General features: G+C 39.7%; 1 protein-coding gene across 5 annotated transcripts; it reads right to left on the bottom strand.

Annotated features, from left to right (window-relative positions):
- Positions 1-6,521: 6,521 nt before the first annotated feature.
- Positions 6,522-17,054, bottom strand: LOC117716139 (olfactory receptor 13A1-like). 5 transcript variants are annotated; one of them, XM_076913046.1, is made up of 3 exons: positions 16,783-17,054; positions 13,243-13,297; positions 6,522-12,944 (listed from the first exon to the last, which is right to left on the bottom strand). In XM_076913046.1, the coding sequence occupies exon 3, from the start codon at positions 8,148-8,150 to the stop codon at positions 7,218-7,220; it is 933 nt and encodes a 310-aa protein (XP_076769161.1). In that variant the 5' UTR covers positions 8,151-12,944; positions 13,243-13,297; positions 16,783-17,054; the 3' UTR covers positions 6,522-7,217. The 5 variants fall into 5 exon arrangements, with proteins under 5 accessions (XP_076769161.1, XP_076769159.1, XP_076769163.1 ...); XM_076913044.1 differs by having other exon boundaries at positions 6,522-8,260; XM_076913048.1 differs by having other exon boundaries at positions 6,522-8,257.
- Positions 17,055-23,180: the final 6,126 nt, after the last annotated feature.

Genomic DNA, 23,180 nt, shown 5'->3' with positions numbered 1-23,180 from the left:
GAAATCTCTTAGGATCAATTTAAAAAAAACCCTTGGCTTCATAAACCTCAAATCCCTGAAGCCTGGTGTGGAAGAGTGTGGTCAGAGGAGTTTCATAGGTAGAAGCACTTCCTCCTCCACCCACCCTTCAACACTCCACACACATCCCCCAGAATGTCTTGATATTCTCGTGTTTTGTGTGGAAGATCTCACCATGGTATTAATTGACTCCTTTGCACTCTGCTGAGAGAACTTCATGTAAACTGGATATATGCAATGTATTTATTCTAAGTATGTTTTACTTTCTATGCCTCCTTTCCAAGCCTTCAATATATCGTTATGAATTAATCTTCCTTCAGTACATCCAGTCCATTTTTTGCTACATTTTAAATCCCTGAGAATATACACACAAGTAGCATTACACAGACAGAACAGGCATATTTTATGAATATAGATGAATCTGCACATATGCATTTAATGACTATTAGTAAATGAAGCACAGCCATAAATTTAGAGAAGAATGGGGGAGGAATCGATGGAAAGGTTTTGAGGTAGAAAGTGAGGACAGAAACGTTAGGATCAAATTATAATCTCAGAAAAACTTTAAAGAAAACATTTTATTCAAAGTTTTACTGTCATAAGATCTTTCATAAAGAAAAAACCAGATAAGACCAACTTAAATAAAATTTGAAATTGAAAAATATTTTTCCATTTCCTGGAAATGACCCCACCTCCTCTACACCACATTTTGCAAGTGATTGGTTCTAATCTTGTGGGTCAGCCAGGTCTGGCTGATCTTTGAAGAAATCACATAGATCAAATCTAAACATAGTCTAGGAGGTGACATTTCAGAAAATACTCATTATTATTTTTTACTAGTTGACCATGGATAAAAGGAGCATGGTTCCCTTGACAACTCCTAATCCTGAATCTCAGTTATTTTCATCTGGTCAAAGGTAAAAGACACCTGTCAAGATTTTCAACACTAGTGTCAGTTTGAGTCTGAGGCATGGAGAAGCCACATGTTTAGGGGGCTCTGAGGATCTCAGATACTTTCCATGTTCATAACTTTGCTTTAGATGGAAATCATGAATGTATATTATGATCCCTGCTCCCTCAATGACCACAGGTGTTGTTAAGATCACAGCATATGATAAGTTTCAGAAAGGTTCCAGGATTCTTCTAGATAGGCAGTGAACCCACACTAAGTCCCCAGGTTCAATGTGTTGCTGGTTCAGCCAAAGGCAGAGCAGGCAGTGGGGGTGGGGGGGGTGATAGATGAGTCTGGATGCCTCAGCTAGTCTGCTGCAATGCTTGTTAAGGACTTGAGGAAGGGATACTTAGACATTGCAATAGTCTGTGTTCTTCTTTGCAGGAATAAGTGGGGATGGGCAACAAATCAGTAACGTTTTAGTAACTACTTTAGATCTTTTTGAAGAAGAAAAGCTTCTACTCATTTCGAAACAGTATTTTCAAAACCTAGCAAATATTGGCAGTCAAATTTTGTCAGTGAGTGGGCTACTTCAGTGAGACCCAACTCCCGGTGTTCCCTGGGACTGAATTCCTTTTGCTGAATTCAATAGGTGCTGTTTTTTTTCTCTTCTTGGGTTCACCTGGACACAGACAGCAAAGCAATGGGTAATTTGTTTAATTACAGACTTTCATCTGGACATGTAGAAAGCACCTGTTTACTATTGATTATTTCAATCTGGTTAATCCCAGGTGTGTACTTTGATGGATTTAAGAGAGAAGGGATGGCCCCAGGACTTCTGGTAGGGTGGGGTGTCTGTCTGGAAGAACCACAAGTCCTCTGTCTTGGTGTTCTGCTTTTTGGTCCAATTTTCTTTCTCACTGGTGTATGGAGGATGCTATAATAGGTCTGGCTCAGGCAGGAGGTTGAGAATTGAGGTTGGGCCTAATGTTTGCAATGGACCCACTGGCCATGTGGCTGCTATTTTTTTTTCTGTGGTTCCAGCCAGTCTGTTACCTCAGGCTTCAACTGAGATCCTTTTTTGACGTCTTGGACAATGTATAATAGCAAGCATTTCCTCCAGAGAAATAGTTGTTTCTAGGGCAGAAACAAAGAAAAAAAAACTTCTTTGTTTTTTATTTTTAATCTCCTTTCCTGAGTAAGGCAGCAGACCCTGCTTCTGATACAAATTACCATGGACATGTGCAGTGGCAAAGGCATACTGACAGGTGTTGACTGCCTGGTGATTTTCCCATCATTGTGCCTGAGGTCGAGGCTATAAGTTCTGTCTTTTGGACTGGCGTCCCTTGAGGCCTAGATTGGGCCCAGATTACCTTAGTAAGTGTCACCACGGCTGCCCCTGTATATGGGATCCTTTTCTGTACACAACTGCTTCCATTGGTGAATAGGGGTCACCACATCCTGCCATCCTGAGTGGTTGATCTTCGACACCTAGTTATCTATCTTGTGGGTGGCTGATGTCCTGGGCATAGTTATAGGCTGTTCTTCAAAATCAAGTAGGAGTCATGATGGATTTAATAATGCAGAGGTTAAGAATCTGATCCTCAGTTCATCTTAAAAGAGGTCTGTGATTGACATTCAGTGCTCAGACAACTCTCTAAAGGAGCATCTCAGTGGAGTGCGGAGTGATGACAACCAATCCCTGTCCCATGGTCATTTTATCAGTTTTCTTTGATAAAATAAAGAAAGAAATTGTAGCTGTAGTACCCATGGCCCAGGTGCAGCTGGCTGTCCTGATGCAACAGGGTGTAGGTCCTTAGACAAATAGGCCACAAGCCTTTTTTTGTTCCAAAGTTTGTCAGTACATCCTTTGCCACCCTGTATCATTCGTCTACAAACAAGTGGCAAAGCTTAGCAGTGTCAGCTAATCTGAGTGCTGGGACTGACATCAAGACTTCACTGAGATTTTGGAATGTCCCATTTTCTTGGCTGTCCTAGCTTAGTGGGCATTTCTTTCTAGGCTCTGGTATGATGGCATTGTTACTTCTGCAAAGGTTGGTATCCATAGTCTGCAGTATCCAGCTGGACCCAGCTGTACTCATTAGGCCTTTTATCCTGTGGCCCAGGAATAGTCAAAGATAGCTGGGATCCTGCTTGAAGACAGGGTCCTGCTGCCACTCTACGCTAAGCAATACCACAGAAAAGTTACCTTCTTGGAACACAATAGGGCCTGTATATCAGGCATGTGGCATCCTAGTTGCTGAAGAGTTTCATGTAGTTCCTCTGTGGCTTATGGGCACTCTTTTTGAGGTCCATGAAGCCAGGATAAGATCATCCACATACTGCAAGGGGGTGACATTCAGGTGTCATTGGACATACTCAAGCAGGTATGAGTGAGAGCTTCATCAAACAGAGTAGGATGGTTTCTACAGCTCTGGAGAGTTGAGTACAGGTCATAGGAACCCTGACTTGGGGTTGGTTCCTCTAAAGGCAACTATAGGATGGCTCACTGGCACAAGAAGCAGAGAGAGAAGGCACCCTGTTAGGTTTTAGACATTACATACAGTTTTTCCTGGGTCTAGTAGTCTGAATAAAGTGTAAGGGTTTCTTGCACTCAGGCACCCAATTTCCACTTTTTAAATTTCTTTCCCTTAAGCCCTAAACAGGATGATAGTCTTTGGTGCCTGGCTTACTGACAGGAAGTAATGTAATGTTCCAAGATGAGTTGCAGGGGACCAAGATTCCTGTGTCTCTGTGGTGGCTCATGTGCTTTCTAATGCTTGCTTTAGCTCTTCTCAAGATTGGGTACTGCTTTCCCCTCAGGTGAGGCTGAGCTCGAGAGGTGAACAACAGTTGGTGGCAGATGTGAGGCCAGTCTAGGGATATTGGTCTCTGCTAACACTCCAGGGAAATTTAACATTAATTCTGTTAGAAGAGGTCACTCTCTCCCAGTTTCTTAGTAGTCTTCTCTGCTGTTTTATATTCTTCTGAAAAGGGGCAAGTCCCTGAGATGGCTGGGTATGAACTTCTTAGGTCTGCAGTGGCTTTTTTCTTACTGAAAATGATGGAGGCACTATATTTTCCCAATAAGCTTCTACTATTCATGGATTTGGACAAATTTTGCATATATAAGAAAAGAATCAATCAGGAAGCTGGAGTGGCCGAAGGCTGCCCTGCCCCCAGGTTGTGAGGACACGCTAGGCACCTGGTGCCACTAAGATGAATGGATGTGTGGTGGAGAGATAGGAAAGATGGAAGAGCGGAGCAGTGCTTGTGGTTTGGTGAGAGGCAGAGCTAGGGGACTTGATGACTTGATGCTAGTGGCAGGTATGAGAGAGGGCTGAGGTCAACAGTGGCTTAGATTGTTGTCCTGTGTGTTCAAGTGCAGCAACCTGGAGCCCATACAGAGGCAGAACCACCCTGTGCCCACACACCTCAACGTGCTGCCTAGATGCAAGACTGAATGATTCACACTCTGGATGAGACCTCTTTGAAGGACCACCATGTGAATCTGTGTTCTGTGTGGAGGCCTAAAGCCATATCGATCTGTGTGGGCCTTGTTGCCCCTCCAAGGTAGGGTCATATATATGTGAGTGACTTGCAATGCTATCTAAAGCTATGATAGTGTTCTGGTCCCTGCTGCCACCAAGGACAATGTCTGGGCTTATGGTACTACTCCAACTAGGGCCTGTGTTGACATCCATGGCCCCTGTTACCATTGAAGGCCATTTGAATGTCCATGGTTTATGCTGCCACCTGAAGCCTTATTGATGTGCTATCACTAGGGGCCATGCTGATCTAAGTGGCCTTCACTGCCATCTGAGGCTATGGTGATATTTGGGCCCTGATGCTATTGAAGGCCATGTCTGGGTCCATGGTCCTACAGCAGCCAGAGCCTAGGTTGATGTGCATGGCCTATATTAACCACTGAAGGCCATGATGCTGTCCATGGTGTATGCTGCAGCCTGAAGCCATACAGATGCCCAAGGTCTGTGGTACCACCAGGGGGTCATGATGTGAGTGGCCTGTGTTGCCACTTGAGGCCATGCTGATGTTTGTGGTCCAGGACTGGCTCTGAGGGCCTTATTAAAGTCCTTGGTCCTACTGCAGTCAGGGGCCATGTTCATGGTCTGTACTGTTTCCAGAAACCGCATGGACACTCGTGACCCAAGCTCCAGCTAACTGTAAAGAACAAGGAAGCTACATTGGCAGTGATATCAATGACTAAAGACACACGATTGAGAAAGAGGGACTTGGAAGGCTTACGTGACAACTCTAATCCCTACCTCAGACATCCTCCCAAAAAGGAAGAGCCTAAAAAGGAAGGCATCAATGAGAACTCTTAAAAATTGTGCTAAGGGTGCTGAAGTGTAACTCTTCACAGCTGATGGCTTCTGGCTAGGGCACAGGTGGAGAAGCTGTACATTTCTGAATGGGAGAAAATGAGTCAGAGTTACTGGGAACTTATCTTCCAGGAAGTGAGTCAGAGACAAATGACTACTAGGTACCAAGATGGACGCCTAGCAAAAAATAGAGTTTCTTTAGCCATTACATCACTATGATAGGAATTCATAAGTAATGTATTTATGAGGTGTGTGTGACCATTTGTATACTTAGTGTTTGGCTGATTATCTATAGGTTCTATAGGTTACAGTCACGAGACTAATAGCAGAAGAAATGACACAGAATATGGCTTAAAGATGAAGCAAATAGCATGAAACAAACCAACAGGTGAAACAGGTCAGGCAAATGATTCGCAGATGTTACACAATCACATAGGAGATCCCCGAGGGACGCTTTTGTCTGTGCATGTGAATGTGTTTCCAGAAAGGAATCACTGAAGCAGGGATCCACTCTCTATGTGGGTAACACCATCCCAGGGCACCAGAAAGCATGAGCTAAAGGGAAAAGGAGAAAGTCAGTTGAGTGCAGGTCCTCCTCTTCTCTGTGTTCCGGGCTGCCATGGTGGGAGGAGGCTTCTCTACTACAGAAGCCCATCACCATGAGGCCTGGCCACACTATAGACCAAAACAGTTAAGTGGCCATGGACTGCAGCTTCTGGAACCATGGGACAAAAGCAATATTTGGAAAAGGTATTTGGGTCACAAGGATGAATTACTGCACCATATGTGACTTACATTACAACTCCTCTTATGGTGCAGCAGTTAGGAAGAATAAGGAAGTAAGGTGGTGAAGAATGGGTGTAGTCAGAAAAGGATACAGCATCTTAGCAGCAGCTGTTGCAGATGCTGCCCTTTCTCCACTGTGTTGTCTTCCCACCAGTGTCTCAGCAGTGGGCACAGATGCACTTCTCCCTCCTCGCCCTCCCCCTCTCTCTTCCCTTTGCTCTCATAGTGTTTTAGCCAGGAGTGGTTGGTCAACACAAAATGGACTCTATCTTTTGTGTGCATGTTTGTTTTGGTATTATTCTATGTTATTGTTTTGGATATATTTTATGTTTGCAAAGAGAGAGAGAGAGACATAAAGAGAGAGGGGGGATGAAGAGAGATTGAGATACAGAATTATTGGATGGGTAGGTAGGATGAGGAAAGAGTTGTGGGAGGGGAAAGAATATGATTAAAATATGTTATAGGAAAAACTTTGTCGATGATCCATTCTTTGTAGACTTTTATTTAAATATGAAGGAGTTTCACTTTTCTGTGCAGACATTCATCTAGTTTCCCCAAAACTCTTTATTGGAAGTAATTAATCTTTCCTGTGCTTTTGATTATTTTCATTGTCATAAACAATCTGGAATCACATGTGTGAGTTCATCGTTGAAACTTAAACTTCATCTCCATTGCACTGATTGCATCCCTCCTCAAACCTGTTTCACCTGTTTGATGTCCACCGCACAGCCGGAAGCTGTGAAATTGGGAACCTGCGCCACTCTATTCTTTATTCTTCCCAAGGTACCGAGGCCATGCTGGCCCCTCAAGTTTACTTATGAAATGTAGATTCATTAGCTGTAGTTCGTAACCAAGGCTCTGTGGTGTTCATAGGGTGTCACTGGATGAAAGGCTATGTTCTTTGACTGTCACCAAAGTCATCCACAGAAAATCTTTCAGCATAGGAACATGGAATCTCTATTTAGATAAACTTTACTTTTGAAATGGTTTGTTCTTGTCAGGAGAGAAAACTGGTGTTTTATTTACACCAAATGGAAGAAGTTACAGCGAGTGGAATTGTCCAGTCTTCCCCTCAGACAAATGTTTTCTAAAGCAACAACAGGGACACTTGGGCTCTGTGAGGCTGCCCTCAGGAAAACATGTTTAGGAACAGCCCAGGCCTGGAGAACAGCCTTCACTTAATGTGAGAAAGAGGGCAAGAGCCTGCCCAGGGCTAGCTTGACATCCTTGTTCCTCAGTGTATAGATGAGAGGGTTCAGGGTTGGGCTGAGGACTGAGTACAGCACTGAGGTAAATTTGCTTCTTTCTGGGCTGTAGCTGGAAGCAGGACTGATATAGGCACAGAACACAGATGAATAGTACACAGAGACCACAATGAGGTGGGATGAGCAGGTAGAAAAGGCCTTCCTCTTGCCCTCAGCAGAACGCATGCGCAGGATGCTGGCGATGATGTAGCCATAGGATAACAGGGTTAGCACGAAGTTGATGCCTCCATAAAAGGCATCTGCCACAAGAGTCATAATGCTATTTATATATGTGGGGCTACAGGAGAGCAGGAGGAGTGGGGGGATCTCACAGAAGAAGTGGGTGATGACCTTGGGTCCACAGAATGAGAGCCGTGTCATCAGACCAGTGTTGATAGATGCATTCAGAGCACAGATGGACCACACACCCATGGCCAGGGCCGCACACAGCTGTGGACTCATCCTAGAGCTGTAGTGGAGGGGACGGCAGATGGCCACATAACGGTCATAGGCCATGACTGTGAGCAGCAGCAGTTCAGAGGATCCAGACCACACCAGAAAGAAGAGCTGGGCCATGCACCCCTTGAAGGAGATGGTGTTTTCCTCTGACAGTAGACCTACCAGGGCCTTGGGCAGCACAGAGGAGGTGCAGATAATATCCATGGTAGCCAGGTTGCACAGGAAAAAGTACATGGGACTGTGGAGGCCAGTGCTGGAGGTGACCAGAGCAATGATCACAGTGTTGCCCATTAGAGCTATTGTGTACAGAGACAGGAAGCAGCCTGTCAGGAACAGCCTTAGACTAGGGTGCTCTGAGAACCCTTGCAGCACAAACTCTGTCACTCCTGTCTGGTTCGGACTGACCATCTTTATGTAGAGTATCCAGTTCACAGTTGTGCAGATTGGCTTCTGAGAAAATATTACACTTTACCATGCCAAAGTCTGATTTTGAAACTTGATCATCTCACAATTCCCTGCTATCAGACAGAGAGTGAATGTATTTGCGTCAGGGAAGCCTCTTGTCCTCTATTTTCTTACCATACCCTTTGGTGTTTTGTTTACAGTTTAATTTTCACCCAGGAATCTCTCCCTGTAGATTTGGATCAAGGACATCCGATTCTCCCTCATCTCTTTGAACATGTGAAATGAGTGTAAAGTTACTAGTTCAGGACCCACCTGTGCTTTCCTTGTACATTACCTGTAAGCACCATGTTCTGCTGACAGTGCTGGGAACAGTATCCCTTCCTCCCGCAGCTGGTATTCTCCATGCAATGGCAGCTTTGAAGGAACACACACTGAGCTGACTCACCTGAAGTCCATCCTTTGGACCTGGTCTATTGATTCTCAGTCCCTTTATTTTTTCTGATATTTAGAGAAGATATTTCTCTTCTACCCATTGAAACTTGATAATTATTGTGTCTTTGGCTAAGTAGGTATGTATCTTCTGTTTCAGTTTACTGTAATATGTGACTTCTCCTGTGAGTGAAACTATCCTGACTCTAACCCACTTCAAATCTAGTGCCCCAGAGAGCATTTCTCAAAACCCCAGCCTATAGACAGATTGCATTTCAGTTCCTTTTCTGTCTCAGCAAACCACAGTGATATCAAAGTTAACACACCTAGAGTGAAATAATTGGCATAGTCTACAGATGTTCCCATGTGCTTCCACAGGCATGCATAGAAACTCATCCCCACCGTCCCAGTGCTTTGAGATCTTATTTAATATAGCACAGCTCCATCTCTCTGATGGAGCCATTTCTACCTTTTACCCTAGGCCCATGGAAGATACAAAGTAGCTTCCTGTTCTATATGACAAATACTTTCTTCCTCTTACCTCTTTCATCCAACTTACCCTCAAAGCTTGCAACTATAGTTTCCCCAGGATTATATCATATTTCCAATTTCTTTAAGTTTTTCATAATTTCTGGCTTCCTTTCCAACATTCCCGATTTTCTCCTCCATCACTCAAGAAGCATAGAGTGTGCACTTATAGATCATTAGCCTTTGGACCCTAGTCTAAATTCACTGTCTCTCTCCAGTCTTACAGCAAATCACACTCCATTGCTTGATATAGTCTCATCTGACATCACCCATTCACTTTTTCTAGGGGTTCCATGAGTTCCTATGTGAACCCACTCTACCCCACCTGTAATCATCTTTGTGGCAATTATTTGCACTGGAAATATTCTTTGCCTTGCATTTTACTGCCCAAGATAAAAATAATATTTTTTCATCATGACAGTGCACATCCATGTCACATTAGTCAGTGTAATGTGTTCCACTTACTGAACCCAGCGGTGCCCAGCACTTCCAGCTTTGTCCCTCACCCATCTCCTAACACTTCATTTTTTTGGGTCACATTTTATCTCCTGTATCATTTCTGTAGTATGCCTCACAACCTATTTTCTCCTCATCCTAATCATACATGTTAAATTTTAAACATTATTTCTGCCTCCATTTCAAACTAGAGGTATTCAAATATAGCATTTACTGTCTTCAACCATAAGGGCAGTGTTAGATCTATCCATACGTCTCCCCTCCTCAATTCTATTGCATTAGAGAACACCAATACATAGTTTGATATTTCAAGTTGCTCTACCAAAAAATAATTCAGATGTAAATTCCTCATAATGTCCTGGTATATTTTGAATCTGTCTAGCTAATTCAAGTAAACTTGAATTTTGGATTATACCCCTGGTAGTACTGATAGTCTATGAGTGATATTCGGCACCTTCCCTGGGGAGTAATGATTAGGATCACCTCAGGCTGAGGTAAAGAGAAATATTAAAAAATAATTGAAATCTATTAAAAACATTTACTGTTTGATAGATTTTTGTTACCAATAGCACATATAATAAAATGGGAAATAACAGATTTATAAATGACACCCCTAAAAAATAACAGAGAAATGCAATAAATTGGGTGACTTGAGGAGCCATACTTATGTCCACATACTTATGGATACATATTTATTACAAAAGAGTAAAAAAGCATACACTATAGAAAAGAAAAATATATACTTTTTTCCAACTAATGATCATGGTCAAACACATAGAAGAATTATACTATCACTTGCTTGGTTAGAGTTACATGAAAATATTTTATATTACTTGTGGCTATTATAAAAGCTGGGAGGAATGTCTCTGTGAGGTGGGAGTAGGAGGAAGTGTTTGATAGAAAGGATGGAAGGAAGGAAGGAAGGAAGGAAGGATGAAAGAAAGAGAGAAAAAGAAGAAAAAAGTAAGGAAGGAAGAAGGAAAGAAAGAGAGGTAGAAAGAAAGAAAGAAAGAAAGAAAGAAAGAAAGAAAGAAAGAAAGGAAGAAAGAAAGAAAGGAAGGAAGAAAGAAAGGAAGGAAGGAAGGAAGAAAGAAAGTGTTGTTTCCCTAATTTCTTTCTTGGTCTGTTTATCCTTTGTATAAAGAAAGGCTACTGATTTGTTGTTGTTGTTGTTGTTAATTTTGTATCCAGACACTTTGCTGAAGGAGTTTATCAGCTGTAGTTCTCTTTGATTTCTTTCTTTCCAATTTGTATCCTCCTTGATCTTTTAGTTGTCTTATTGCTCTAGCTAGTACTCCAACTATTATATTGAAGAGATAGGGAGAGGGTGGGCAGCCTTGTCTTTTTCCTAATTTTAATTGAATTGCTTTAAGTTTCTCTCCATTTAATTTGATGTTGGCTACTGGCTTGCTATATACTGCGTTTATCATGTTTAGGTATGTGCCTTGTATCGCTGATCTCTCTAAGACTTGTAACATGATGAGGCTTTTTCAGTATCTAGTGAGATGATCGTGTGTGGTTTTTTCTTTCAGTTTGTTTATATGTAGGATCATATTGATGGATTCTCACATATTAAACCTCCCTGAATCCCTGGGGTGAAGCCTACTTGATCATGCTGGATCATGTTTTTGATGTGTTCCTAGATTAGGTTTGTGAGCACTCTGTTATGCTTGCAGACAGGAGCCTAGCATAATTGTCCTTCAAGAGGCTCTACACAGAAGATGACTGAAACAGATGCAAATACTCACACCCAAACATTGGACAGAGGTTGGGAACTCTTATGGAAGAGTTGGAGGAAAGATTGAAAGCCCCGAAGGGGATGGGAACTCCATGGGAAGCTCAACAGAGTCAACTAACCTGGATGCTTTGGGGCTCTCAGAGACTGAGCCACCAACCAAAGAGTGTACATGGGCTGGACCTAGGCCTTTTGAACATATGTAGCAGATTGCAGCTTGGTCTTTATGTGGGTCCTCCCAACAACTGGAGTGGGGCTGTCCGTAAAGCTGTTGCCTGTCTGTGAAATATGTTTCCCTAAATGGGCTGCCTTGTCTGGCCTCAGTGGGAGAGCATGCACCTAGCTCTGCAGAGACTTGATGTACCAGGGTGGGGGGGATATTCAAGGTGGGCCTCCACCCTCTCAGAGGAGAAGGGGAGGAGCGAGGGGGAGGAACTCTGTGAGGGGAGACTGGGAGGGAGGCAGCAATTGGGATGTAGAGTGAATGAATAAATAAATAAATAAATAAATAACAAATGAACAAACAAAAGAATTATGCTAGATTTTTATAGTTAATCTTTAAAAAACTTTAAAAAAATCAAGTGGATCAAGACCTCAACCTAAGACCCAACACCCTGAAAATGACAAAGGAGAAAACTCATTGTTACTGGAAAGTGTTGAGGCCCACACTGCCCAGCTTGTGGGCTACTGTGTCCTGGCCCGAGCTGCTGCTCCGGTCTTTGGGTCAGGGTCTAGCAAGAGAGAGAGTGGAGATGAAGGGGAAGAGACGAGAAGAATGGAGACAAGACAGAGGTTCTGATCAAGTTTCTCTTCTCTAGTCTCCTTTACTAAAAGGAAATCCTGGGTATTTATACGCTTTGCCACGTGCCTTGCAGGTGTGGATATCACGTGCGCCTTGCAGTTGGGGACACTAAACAGCAAAACAAGATATGTGGGATAAACAAGATGTTTATCAGAGTGTGCTCAGCTGTTGTAGGCTGTTGAAAACAAGTCTCTTGTCAGGGTATATGGCTCGAGATGGCTGCAAAGATGATAGCCGCATTCTGCTACGAGTCGGCTCCCAACAGGAAAGGTCTTCCTGAATAGAACCATGGTACTATAGGCATTGAGGTTAATAATTGACAAACAGGCTCACTTGTAACTGCAATGCTTCTGTACAGCAAAAATAACCATCATTTGAGTTAAGAGGTATCCTACAGAATGGCAAAAGTCTTTACCATTTAGACATCTGACAGTGGTAATATCTAGAATATGCAAATAATTAAAAACTTTAAACAAGAAAACAAACAATCCAACTCACTTGGGGACTGGAACTAAACAGAGAATTTTCAAAAGATGCAACACAAATACTAGCATGGCTGTCTTCTGAGAGGTCCAACAAGCAGCTGACTGAGACAGATGAGATTCTTACACCCAACCACTGGACTGAAGTCGGGGACCCTTGAGGTTGACCAACACTTAGACAGCAGAAAACTGCCTGGTCTGGCCTCAGTGGGAGAAGACATGCCTAACCCTCCAGAGATTTGAGGCCCCAAGGAGTGGGGAGGCCTAATGGGGTGGGGACATCCTCTTGGAGACGGGGGGGGGGGGAGGGAGGAAGAAGATGAGGAACTGTAGGAGAGCAGACTAGGAGGTGAGCAATGGCTGGACTGTAAAAAAAAATAAAAGTAATAAAAAATTTTCAACATGCTAAGTCATCAGAGAAATGCAATTTAAAACTTTTGAGAGTAAATGTTACTTCAGTCAGAATGAACAAGAGGAGGAAAAGGCAGGCAATGCTAGGAGGCAAATACGTAAGGAGAGGAGAAGACTTATTCAGTACTAGTGGGAGTGGAAACTGGTACAGCCACTATGGAAATCGGTATTGCGGATTATTAAAGATGGAAACAGATATAGCACATACTTCAGGTATATCACTTTTAAGCATAAACCCGAAGGACTACATACCTTAATAAAGCAACAATTGTTCTTATGTGTTCATTGCCGCTCTATTCACTGTAGCCTGGAAAAGAAAATGACATAAACGTTCATCATATCTTCACAGAGAGTGAACATGTGGCATTTACAAAATGGAACGTCACTCAGCTGTTAAGACAAATAAGATTATGAAGACTTAGGAAAATAGGCAGAGCTGGAAGCAATCATCCCGAGTAAAGTGGCCCTGACCCAGAAAGAGAAACACTCCCTGCTTTGTCTCGTAGGCGAGTATTACCTTTTAAGCTTTAGATATGTATGCCTCCTTTGGAATCCTCACAGAGGATAGCATCTAGTAAGGCAACATGTGGAGGTGGAAGGGGAGATAGCATATAATGTTTCAGAGATGGGAAGGACCTCATTAAATAAGACAAATGAAATAATGTGGAGGACGGGCAGAGGGTAGAAGAGGTATTATGCAGATGGTCATGTAACACCGGAACCTTTTGAAAACTCTCTATGGATATCTGCTGTAGTAGAAGCTTCCTAAAATATACTCATATGCAGAAATAAAAATATTTAAATGGGATTACTCTATAATGGGGCAGGCAACAGTTCGACTAGACACCACATGGTACTAAATAAAACTCCTGTATCCGTACCAGATTAACACTTCTTAAGAGATGTTAATCGCTGGACACTGTTGACTGTCAGACATTACAAGCTCTTGCTATTCCTCTGAGTTATCATCCAGAATGTGATAGTAAGACTCTATTGCCAGAGACAACACCTACTTGGACGGTCAACATGGAGAAATCAAATAGGTACAGGTCTGCAAGCTTCACCACTACTTGCTTGCTCTCACAGTTCTGAAAGATGTGCAGACTTCTTGAGGAGAAAACAACCCATCACCAATCTCACCCAGTTCTGAACCATATGAGCTACAGCAACAACCACAGGCTTGGCAAGACATGGCCACTGATGGGAACGTGGCATGGATTCTATGGGATGAATAAACACTTTCTCATTGAATTTAAGACCCACTTCTCTAGGTGGAATTCATAACTGGAACTGTTAACAAGGCCAGGAGACTGTGGCAAGATCCATCCTAGGTCTAGGTATTTCTCAGGGTATGAAAGCATGAGGGAAAAAGTAGTATTTATGCACAATGCGATGTTATTCAACCAGAATAACATGATACCCTACAAGAAATGGAAAATAAATGGGAATGGAGAATAATATGTGAAGAAATACAAGCCAGGCACAGAGAGATACTTATATTTATCTCTCACATGTAGAAACTAGAAAACTCTACCTTAGTAGGATAATGATTAATAGACTTGATAATTAGCAAAGATGAATAAATTCTAAGGGATATAGAACGATGAGAACCAAGTACATTTACAAGAAGAATAAGGGGAGGCAGAGGCAGGCGGATTTCTGAGTTTGAGGCCAGCCTGGTCTACAGAGTGAATTCCAGGACAACCAGGGCTACACAGAGAAACACTGTCTTGGAAAACAAACAAAAAACAAAAACAAAAACAAAAAAACCAAAGAACAATAAGTTCCAGGGCTCTGCATGGCAGAGTGAAGACACCCCACAGTCATCTCTTACATATTTACAAATAACTAGACAAGAGGAGCTCAAAGCTAGAAAGTTAGAGATAAAAAAGTAACAGTATCATAAACCTTTGCTTAGAATATGTATAAACATTTTGAAATATCAACACAGCAATGTCTTATTTTTCCAAATGGTAACAATGATTGACAGCATTCATGGCAGATTTATTCATATACCATTTCAGAAAAATTTAACACAGAATAGAAAGATATAAGCAGACAACAGTATGGAGTCCCAAGTTTAAGATGTGCAAAATAACTGTTTACAATTAAGTTACATGCTTCCATACAGAGGGAAATGCTCTCAAAGCCTAACCTATATCAGAAAATACCAATCTGTGTTACCTACTGATTATTGTGACCTGAACAAGAAGGTGTAGAGGAATTCTGGGATTCTGAAAATGTCCTGCATCTTCATAAAACATGTGCTATATGTGCATCATGTAAAAGACATCAGATGGTTAAAAGTATGGAAACCTTTTCCTTAAGTGTACCTTGAAAATTATTACCCTGTGAACTTATGTTAGTGGTACCAGTTGCTGCTTTTCATCAGGATAAAACCAGGCATGCCCTGTACTGTATCATGGAGGAGCCTCAGTATTTGTACTATCATAGAAGATAAACTACAGATAAAAGAGGAAAACTCACTTTGGTGGCCAGTGACTGCCATTTTGCCTGCATTGGTCAGGGGCATGCCATAAACTGTTATATCCAACAGACTAATGTACACTTTTTTTCTGGAATAGTTTGAATGCATGACAGAGAGTAGAATAGCACTTATAGAAAACCACAAATCAGTACTTATTCTTTTCATACATACTGTGTTTAGCAAGAATTATTTTGATGCCTGTCATTCCTAAGAGTCTAGCAGAGACATGTAATATCATCTTACTCAGATGTGATAAGATGTGATACTGCTTTGTAGAGGAAAAATGTTTTGTAACTGCTCACCCATGCATACTGTGAAACAGATGATCTGCGTGTACTTGAGCCCTTCGTCCATGGTTCTGTTCTGCTCTTTGTGAACTTAGTTTTTATTGTTAGAGTACCCATTTCTTTCTAAGTGGGAATGGGAGAATCTAGTATCCAGGTGGGGGGGTTGTGGGAACAAATTCACAACAGCCTCTCATGATTACACGTAAGCCAGATCTCAGCAAGGCTGGCTTGAAAACCTTCAGAAGCTGAGCCTCAACCAGGAACAAAGCTGCTGAGGAGCATCACCATGGTCATGAACTGGAGTGTCTGCAGATGCCATGGTTAGGAGCTAATAAAGGCAGAGAAAACATCTACACCTCCAGCCCTAGTATCATAGCCCTCTCTTTATCTGGCCATTTTCTTGATACTAATGCAGACATCTGTAATTATTTCTTTAGATGACTCCCAGTCATGCCATCCTTGATCTGCTGCAGCTAGGGCAAGGCTGACACCATCAGGACTTGGCTGGTGTTTTAACTTCATGGATAGTCAAGGCCATTTTCTATACCTCAACAGTGGACTCTGAACAATAGGGTAAGGGATTCTATGCTCTGGCATTTTCTCATCATCCTCTCTGGATGCTAAGGCAAGACAAGACAATATTCAACCTCTATCTAGTCATCTGTATATAATGTAGACTCATCTAAATATGTTGGTTTCATTTAAAAACTAGTGTGAGCGTCGTGGGTGAGGAATGAGTAAGGCTGAAATGTCAGACATTAAAAACTGATCATGACTAGAAGCTAGATATTTTGTTGTTTATACAGTGGAGTAGAAAACCAAATATTTCTATTGTCTTCCGCCCTTTGCCCCAGGACTATTTATTAGAGTTAATACTCATTGAAATCATGAGTTGATGTCTCTCCATGCTGACGTCCAATCAATGGGACAAATGTCACTTTTATAGTGAGACTTTTGCTTTGCAGCTTCATTGTTAGCCAGAAGAGTCACATACATGAACATTTTCTTTTCACTCACCTTTCCATGTCACAGTGAATTCAGGTGACAGATGGCTTCCACAAAGGTGCACACTGTACTGAGAACAGCTCTCCTTTTCTGCAAGCAGCAAGTCTTTAGTGTCCCTCTGAAGCTCTGTGTTCATTTGTGTACAGGTCATTGGTCATTCAGAGATACCCGTGATTTCTGAGACCAGGGGCAGGTGCTTGTTCTTGTGCCTCCTGGGATAGAAACTCAAGGAGAAAGCTCTTAGGATCAATTAAAGGGGACTCATGACTTCGTGACCCAAGCTCCCTGTAGACTGTTGTGGAGGAGAGAGGTCAGGGAAGTTTTATATGGTAGGCAGGAGCAGTTCTCCCTCTGCACCTCCCTCTGCCAACCCTCTTCATGCATGTCTCAGAATGTCTTTGGTGTTTTCATACCCTGTGTGGAAGGTCTCATCATGGTACAAATTGACTCTTTTGTATCCTGCTGAGAGTACTTTATCTCTATTTTAAACACATCAAATGTGTTTTTAAAGTATGCTGTTTGTACACACATCTTCCTCTCTCTACACTCAATTCTTTCTGTATATTGTTATGAATTAATGTTCTGTCAGCACTTCTGTTTGTGACATTTTAAGCATTCAAAACATTCATTCAAGCCTGCGACTACATATACAAATAACATTTTACAGACATAACAGGTTATATTTAGGAATATACATGGACATACATATACTCATATACCCTCAATGACAATCAATAAATAAAAAGAAGCCATGAATTTGGAGGAGAATCATGCAGCGATATATGGTAGGGTTTTCAGGGAGAAGGGAACCATATAAAAGTTAAAATCAAAATATAATATTAACAAATTTTAAAAATAAAAATGTTAATTAATGTTTTATGTGTCACCAAACCATATAAAGGAAAATCTACATAAACCAATTTAGTAAAATTTTTAATTGAAAAATATTTTTCATACAATGTATTCTGACTGCTGTTTCCCTTTTCCAACCTCCTGCTAGATCCTCCTTATCCACATGACTCCATGCCATTTCTTCCTCTCTATCTTTAGAAAAACCAGCTCAAATTCATAAAATACAAGTAATAGACCAGTCAGATTAAATAGTCAACCAAAGAAATATGAGAAATAAAGTCTACTAAAATACTAATGAGTCCATTTTTTCCACCATTTGCTGCTGGTCATGGGGTGTACCAGTAAGTGAAGTTTGTATCCCTTCCTTCCTTCCTTCCTTCCTTCCTTCCTTCCTTCCTTCCTTCCTTCCTTCCTTCAATCAATCAACAACAGCTAGGGTAACACATCACAACCAGGGCTCAGCAATCCTACTAAATGAAGCCCTAAATATTCCCCAAACTTGCCATTAAGAAACTAAAAACCTAATTTAAAATGGGGGCACAGGACTAAACAGAGAGTTCTCAAAGTGTGAATTACAAATGACTGAGAAACATTTGAAGAAATGTTCAATATCTTTAGTTACCATGGGAAAGCAAATAAAAATTACTTGAAAATGTTCATGCTGTACCAGTAAGGAAGACCAAGATGTGTAATTGGTAAAGATCTTTTCCCATTCTGTAGCGTTCCACTCTGTCTGAATAATAGTGCCTTTGCCATATAAAAGCTTTCTGGTTCCATGTGGACCTATTTTTAAAATTGTCGTACAGGCTTTTGCTATTTGTGTCCTATTCAGAAAGTCTTTCCCTGAGCCAGTGGGTTCAAGACTGTTTCCACTTTCTAGTCTGTCAGAGTCAGTGATTCTGGCCTGATGTTGAGGTCCTTGTTCTGTGTAGAGTTAAGCTTCATGCAAGTTGATAAATCCAGGTCTATTTTCATTTGTCTACATGCAGATATCCATTTGACCAGCACTGTTTATTGATGATGTCTTTTTCTTTTCTTTTACCAAGTATGTATTTATAGCTTCTTTATCAAAGATCAGTTATCCATAGGTATGTAGATTTATATCTCGGTCTTCAATTTGATTCTGTTGATCAAGGTGTCTGTTTTTATGCAGATAGCATGCTGGTTTTGTTTTTGTTTTTTGTTTTGTATTACCATAGCTTTGTATTTCAATTTGAGATCAGGGATTATCTAGCACTTCTTTTGTTATTATTAAGAATTGTTTCAGCTAGCCTAGTTTTCTCTGTTTCCATATAAAGCTGATAATTTGTCTTTTTGATTTCTGTGAGGAATTGTTTTGGAATTTCAATGAGGATTGCATTGAATCTGTAGATTACTTTAGCTGGGAAAGCCATTTTCACTATATTAATCCTACTGATCCAAGAGCATGGGCGATCTTTTCATCTACTGATATAGTCTTCAATTTCTTCTTCAGTAAATTAAAAATTTTATTATATAATTCTTTCACTTGCTTGGTTAGAGTTACCTCATGATATTTCTGAGTCTATGGTGAAAGGTATTGTTTTCCTGATTTCTGTCTTAGTCTGCTTGTTATTTGTATATAGAAAGGCTACTGTTTTTTAAAATTTTAATTTAATTTTCAAATTTTTTACTTATTTACTTACAACCTGTTTATTGCCCTCTCCTGGTCACCCCCTCTCACAATTCTTCCCCCTTCTCTCCTCCTCTAGGCAGGTGGACACCTCCTGGGTATCTTCCTCTGAAACTTTGTTGATAGTTGGTAGATAGTTCTTGGTAGAATCGTTGGTGCCATTTATGTATAAAATCATAGTCTGTAAATAATTATACTTTAACTTCTTCCTTTCTGATTTGTATGTCATTGGTCTCTTTCAGTTGTCTTACTACTTTAGCTAAGATATTAAGTACTGTATTTAACAGGTATGGAGAGAGTGGACATCCTTGTCTTATTCCTGATTTCAGTGGAAATGCTTTGAGTTTCTCTCCATTTATGCTGATGTTGACTGTAGGTATACTATAAATCTCCTGTTTCTATGGTGAGGCATGTGCCTAGTATCCCTAGTCTCTCCAGTACTTTTATTATGAAGGGATGTTGAACTTTAAAAAGGCCTTTCTGTATCTTATGAGATGGTCATGTAATTTTTATCTTTCAGACCATTTATTTAGTGCATCATATTTATTGATTTATATACTTTAACCATCCCTACATCTCTTGGATGAAGCCTACTTGATCATAATGGATAATCATTTTGATGTTTCTTAAGTTTGTTTTGCAAGGATATTATTGAAAATTTTTACATCTATGATCATTAGGGAAAATTATCTATAATTCTCTCTTTTTTTGATTTAGATATTAGAATGCTTGTGGCCACATGAAAAAATTAGGAAATATGCCTTCAGTTTCTGTTTTCATAAGATAATTGAAAAATATTGCTGTTAATCCTTATTTGTTTGTTTTGTACCATTTCTATTCTGAATCAATCTGGCCCTAGGTTTTTTTTTTGGTTGGTAGATAATTTTTAACTACTGGTTTCATTTCACTAAGGGTTATAGATTTTTTAAATTGCTTATCTGATATTGATTTAACTTTGGTAGGTAATATATATATATCCAGATTTACTTATTTCTTTTAGATTTTCCAGTTTGGTGAAGTATAGATTTTTAAAGTATGTCCTTTTGACTTTCTGGATTTCTGCAATATCTATACTGATGCCTCCACCTTTTTCTACAGTTTTATTAATATGCATCTTCTCTGTGTGTGTATCTTTTAGCTAATTTGGCTAAGGGTTTATCAAGCTTATTAATTTTCTCAGAGAACCAGCTCTTTATTTTATTGATTCTTCATTTTTTTCTTGTCATTTTCATTTTACTGATTTCACTCTTGAGTTTGATTACTCTTTTGTCAACTACTCCTTTTGGCTTTTATGCTTTCTTTTTCTAGAGGTCTCAGGTGTGCTGTTTAATTGATGATGTGAGATCTCTCAAATTATTTTCATGTAAGCACTTAGTATGGAGAGTTGTCTCTTAGAACCACCTTTATTGTGTCCCATAAGTTTGGGTATGGTGTGTTTTCACTTTCAGTTCTGAAAGGTTTTTAATGTGTATCTTCATTTTACTCTTAATCCATTTCTCATTCAGTAGTTGATCAGTTTTCATGATTTTCTATTTGTAAACTTTCTCTTGTTTTTTAAAAATATTATTGCAGTCCAGTTTTAATTTGTGATGATCAAATAGAACGTAGGGTGCTATTACATTTTTTTTATATGTGTTGAGACTCGCTTTGTGCTTCTTTCTGTGGTCAATGCTGGTGAAACTTCTAGGAGGTCCAGAGAGAAAATGTTCTGTAAATATTTGCTAGTTCCATTTGATGACATCATTTAGCTACAGTATTTCTTTGTTTAGTTTTTATTTAGATGATCAATCTATTGAAGTATTCCAGTATTGAATTTATCCAGTATTGTGTAAGGGTCAATATGTGACTTTAGCTGTAGTAGTTTTTCTTTCATTAATTTAAGTAACCTTACATTTGGTGTATAAATGTTTAGAATTGCAATATTCTCTTAGTGGATTTTCCTTTTGGTGAGTATGTGGTGATATTCCCTGACTCTTCTGATTAGTTTTTGTCTCAACTGATTAGTTGAAGTCTAGTTTTTTAGATATTAAAATGGCCTCCCCTGCTTGCTTGGATTCATTTGTTTTGAATCTCTTCTTCCATCCTTTACTCTGAGGTGATGTCTACCCTTGGTGGTAAAGTGTATTTTTTGGGGATACTAGAAGGAAAACTCCAACTGAATGAGGCTAAGTACACTCAATAAAACATAAGAAATAATTTCACATCATTAAAACCAATAAAAGAGAAACATACACATACTACCACCACCATCACCAAAATTACAGGAATTAACAATCATTGGTCATTAATATCTCTTAACATCAATGGACTCAATTTCCCAATGAAAGAAACAGAATGGATGTGTAAACAGAATCCATCATTCTTCTGTATACAAGAAACACATCTCAACCCTGTCTTGAAAAAAAAAAAAAAACAAAAAACAAAAAAAGAAAAGAAACACATCTCATCAACAAAGATACACATTACCTTAAAGTAAAAGGTGTTCCAAGCAAATGAACTCAAGAAGTAAGCTGGAGTAGCCATTCTAATATCTAATAAAATAGATTTTCAACTGAAAGTAATGAATAGATGTGAGGAAGGACACTTCATACTCATTAAGAGAAAAATCCACCAAGAGGACTTATCAATTTTGAATATCTATGCCCCAAATGCAAGGACACCCACATTCATAAAAGAAACATTGCTAAAGCTTAAATCACATATTGAATCCCACACATTAATAGTGGGAGACTTCCACATCCCACACTCAACAATAGACTGGTCATCCAGATCAAAACTAAACACAGAAATAATAAAAATAACAGAGGTTAATGATTCAAATGGACATAATATGTATAATGTATATAATATATAAATGGTATATATATACATATGTATGTGTGTGTGTTTGAGTGAAATGTTATATATATACATATATACACATGTATATATATATGTATATGTATATATATATATATATATGTGTGTGTGTGTGTGTGTAACATTTCACTCAAACACAAAAAAAAATACCTTCTTCTTATCACCTTATGGAATCTTCACCAAAATTTACCATATAACTTGTCACAAAGCAAGCCTCAACTGATACAAAAAGATTGAAGTAATCCCTTGCATCTTATCAAATCACCATGAATTAAAGCTGGACTTCAACAACAACAAAAACAACAGAAATCCTACATACTCATGGAAACTGAGCAACTATCTACTCAATGATTGCTGGATCATGAAAAACATAAAGAAAAAATTAAAAACTTTTAAAGTTAGTTGCAAATGATGGCACTACATACCCAAACTTATGGGACACTATGAAAACAGTGCTAAGAGGAAACATCATAGCACTAATGCTCATAAAGAAATTGGAGAGTCAGTATTCTAATGAATTAAAAGTACATCTAAAAGCTCTAGAAAAAAGAAGCAAACACACTCAAGAGAAGTAGATGGAAGGAAATAATCAAACTCAGGGTCGAAATCAATCAATTAGAAGCAAAGAGAACAATATAAAGAATCAACAAACCAAGAGTTTTTTCTTTGAGAAAATTACCAGGATAGACAAACTCTTAGCCAAACTAGACAAGACAGAGAGACAGTACCCAAATTAACAAAATCAGAAATGAAAATGGAGATATAACAACAGACACAGAGGAAATCCAAAGAAAAAACAACATGATCATCTTAGCAGATGTTAAAAAAATCCTTTGAAAAAAATACAATACCCCATCATGTTAAAAGTCTTGGACAGATCAGGAATACAAGGCACATACCTAAACACAATAAAGGCAATATACAGCAAGCCAATAGCTAATATCAAATTAAATGGAGAGAAACTTAAAGCAATTTCACTAAAATCAGGGACAAGACAACATGGTTCCTTATCTCTTTCCCTATCTCTTTAATATAGTACTTAAAGTCC

The sequence above is a fragment of the Arvicanthis niloticus genome, chromosome 1 (genome assembly GCF_011762505.2).
Source record: "Arvicanthis niloticus isolate mArvNil1 chromosome 1, mArvNil1.pat.X, whole genome shotgun sequence".
NCBI classification, from domain to species: domain Eukaryota; kingdom Metazoa; phylum Chordata; class Mammalia; order Rodentia; family Muridae; genus Arvicanthis; species Arvicanthis niloticus.
This window is presented reverse-complemented; position numbering and strand designations above follow the sequence as displayed.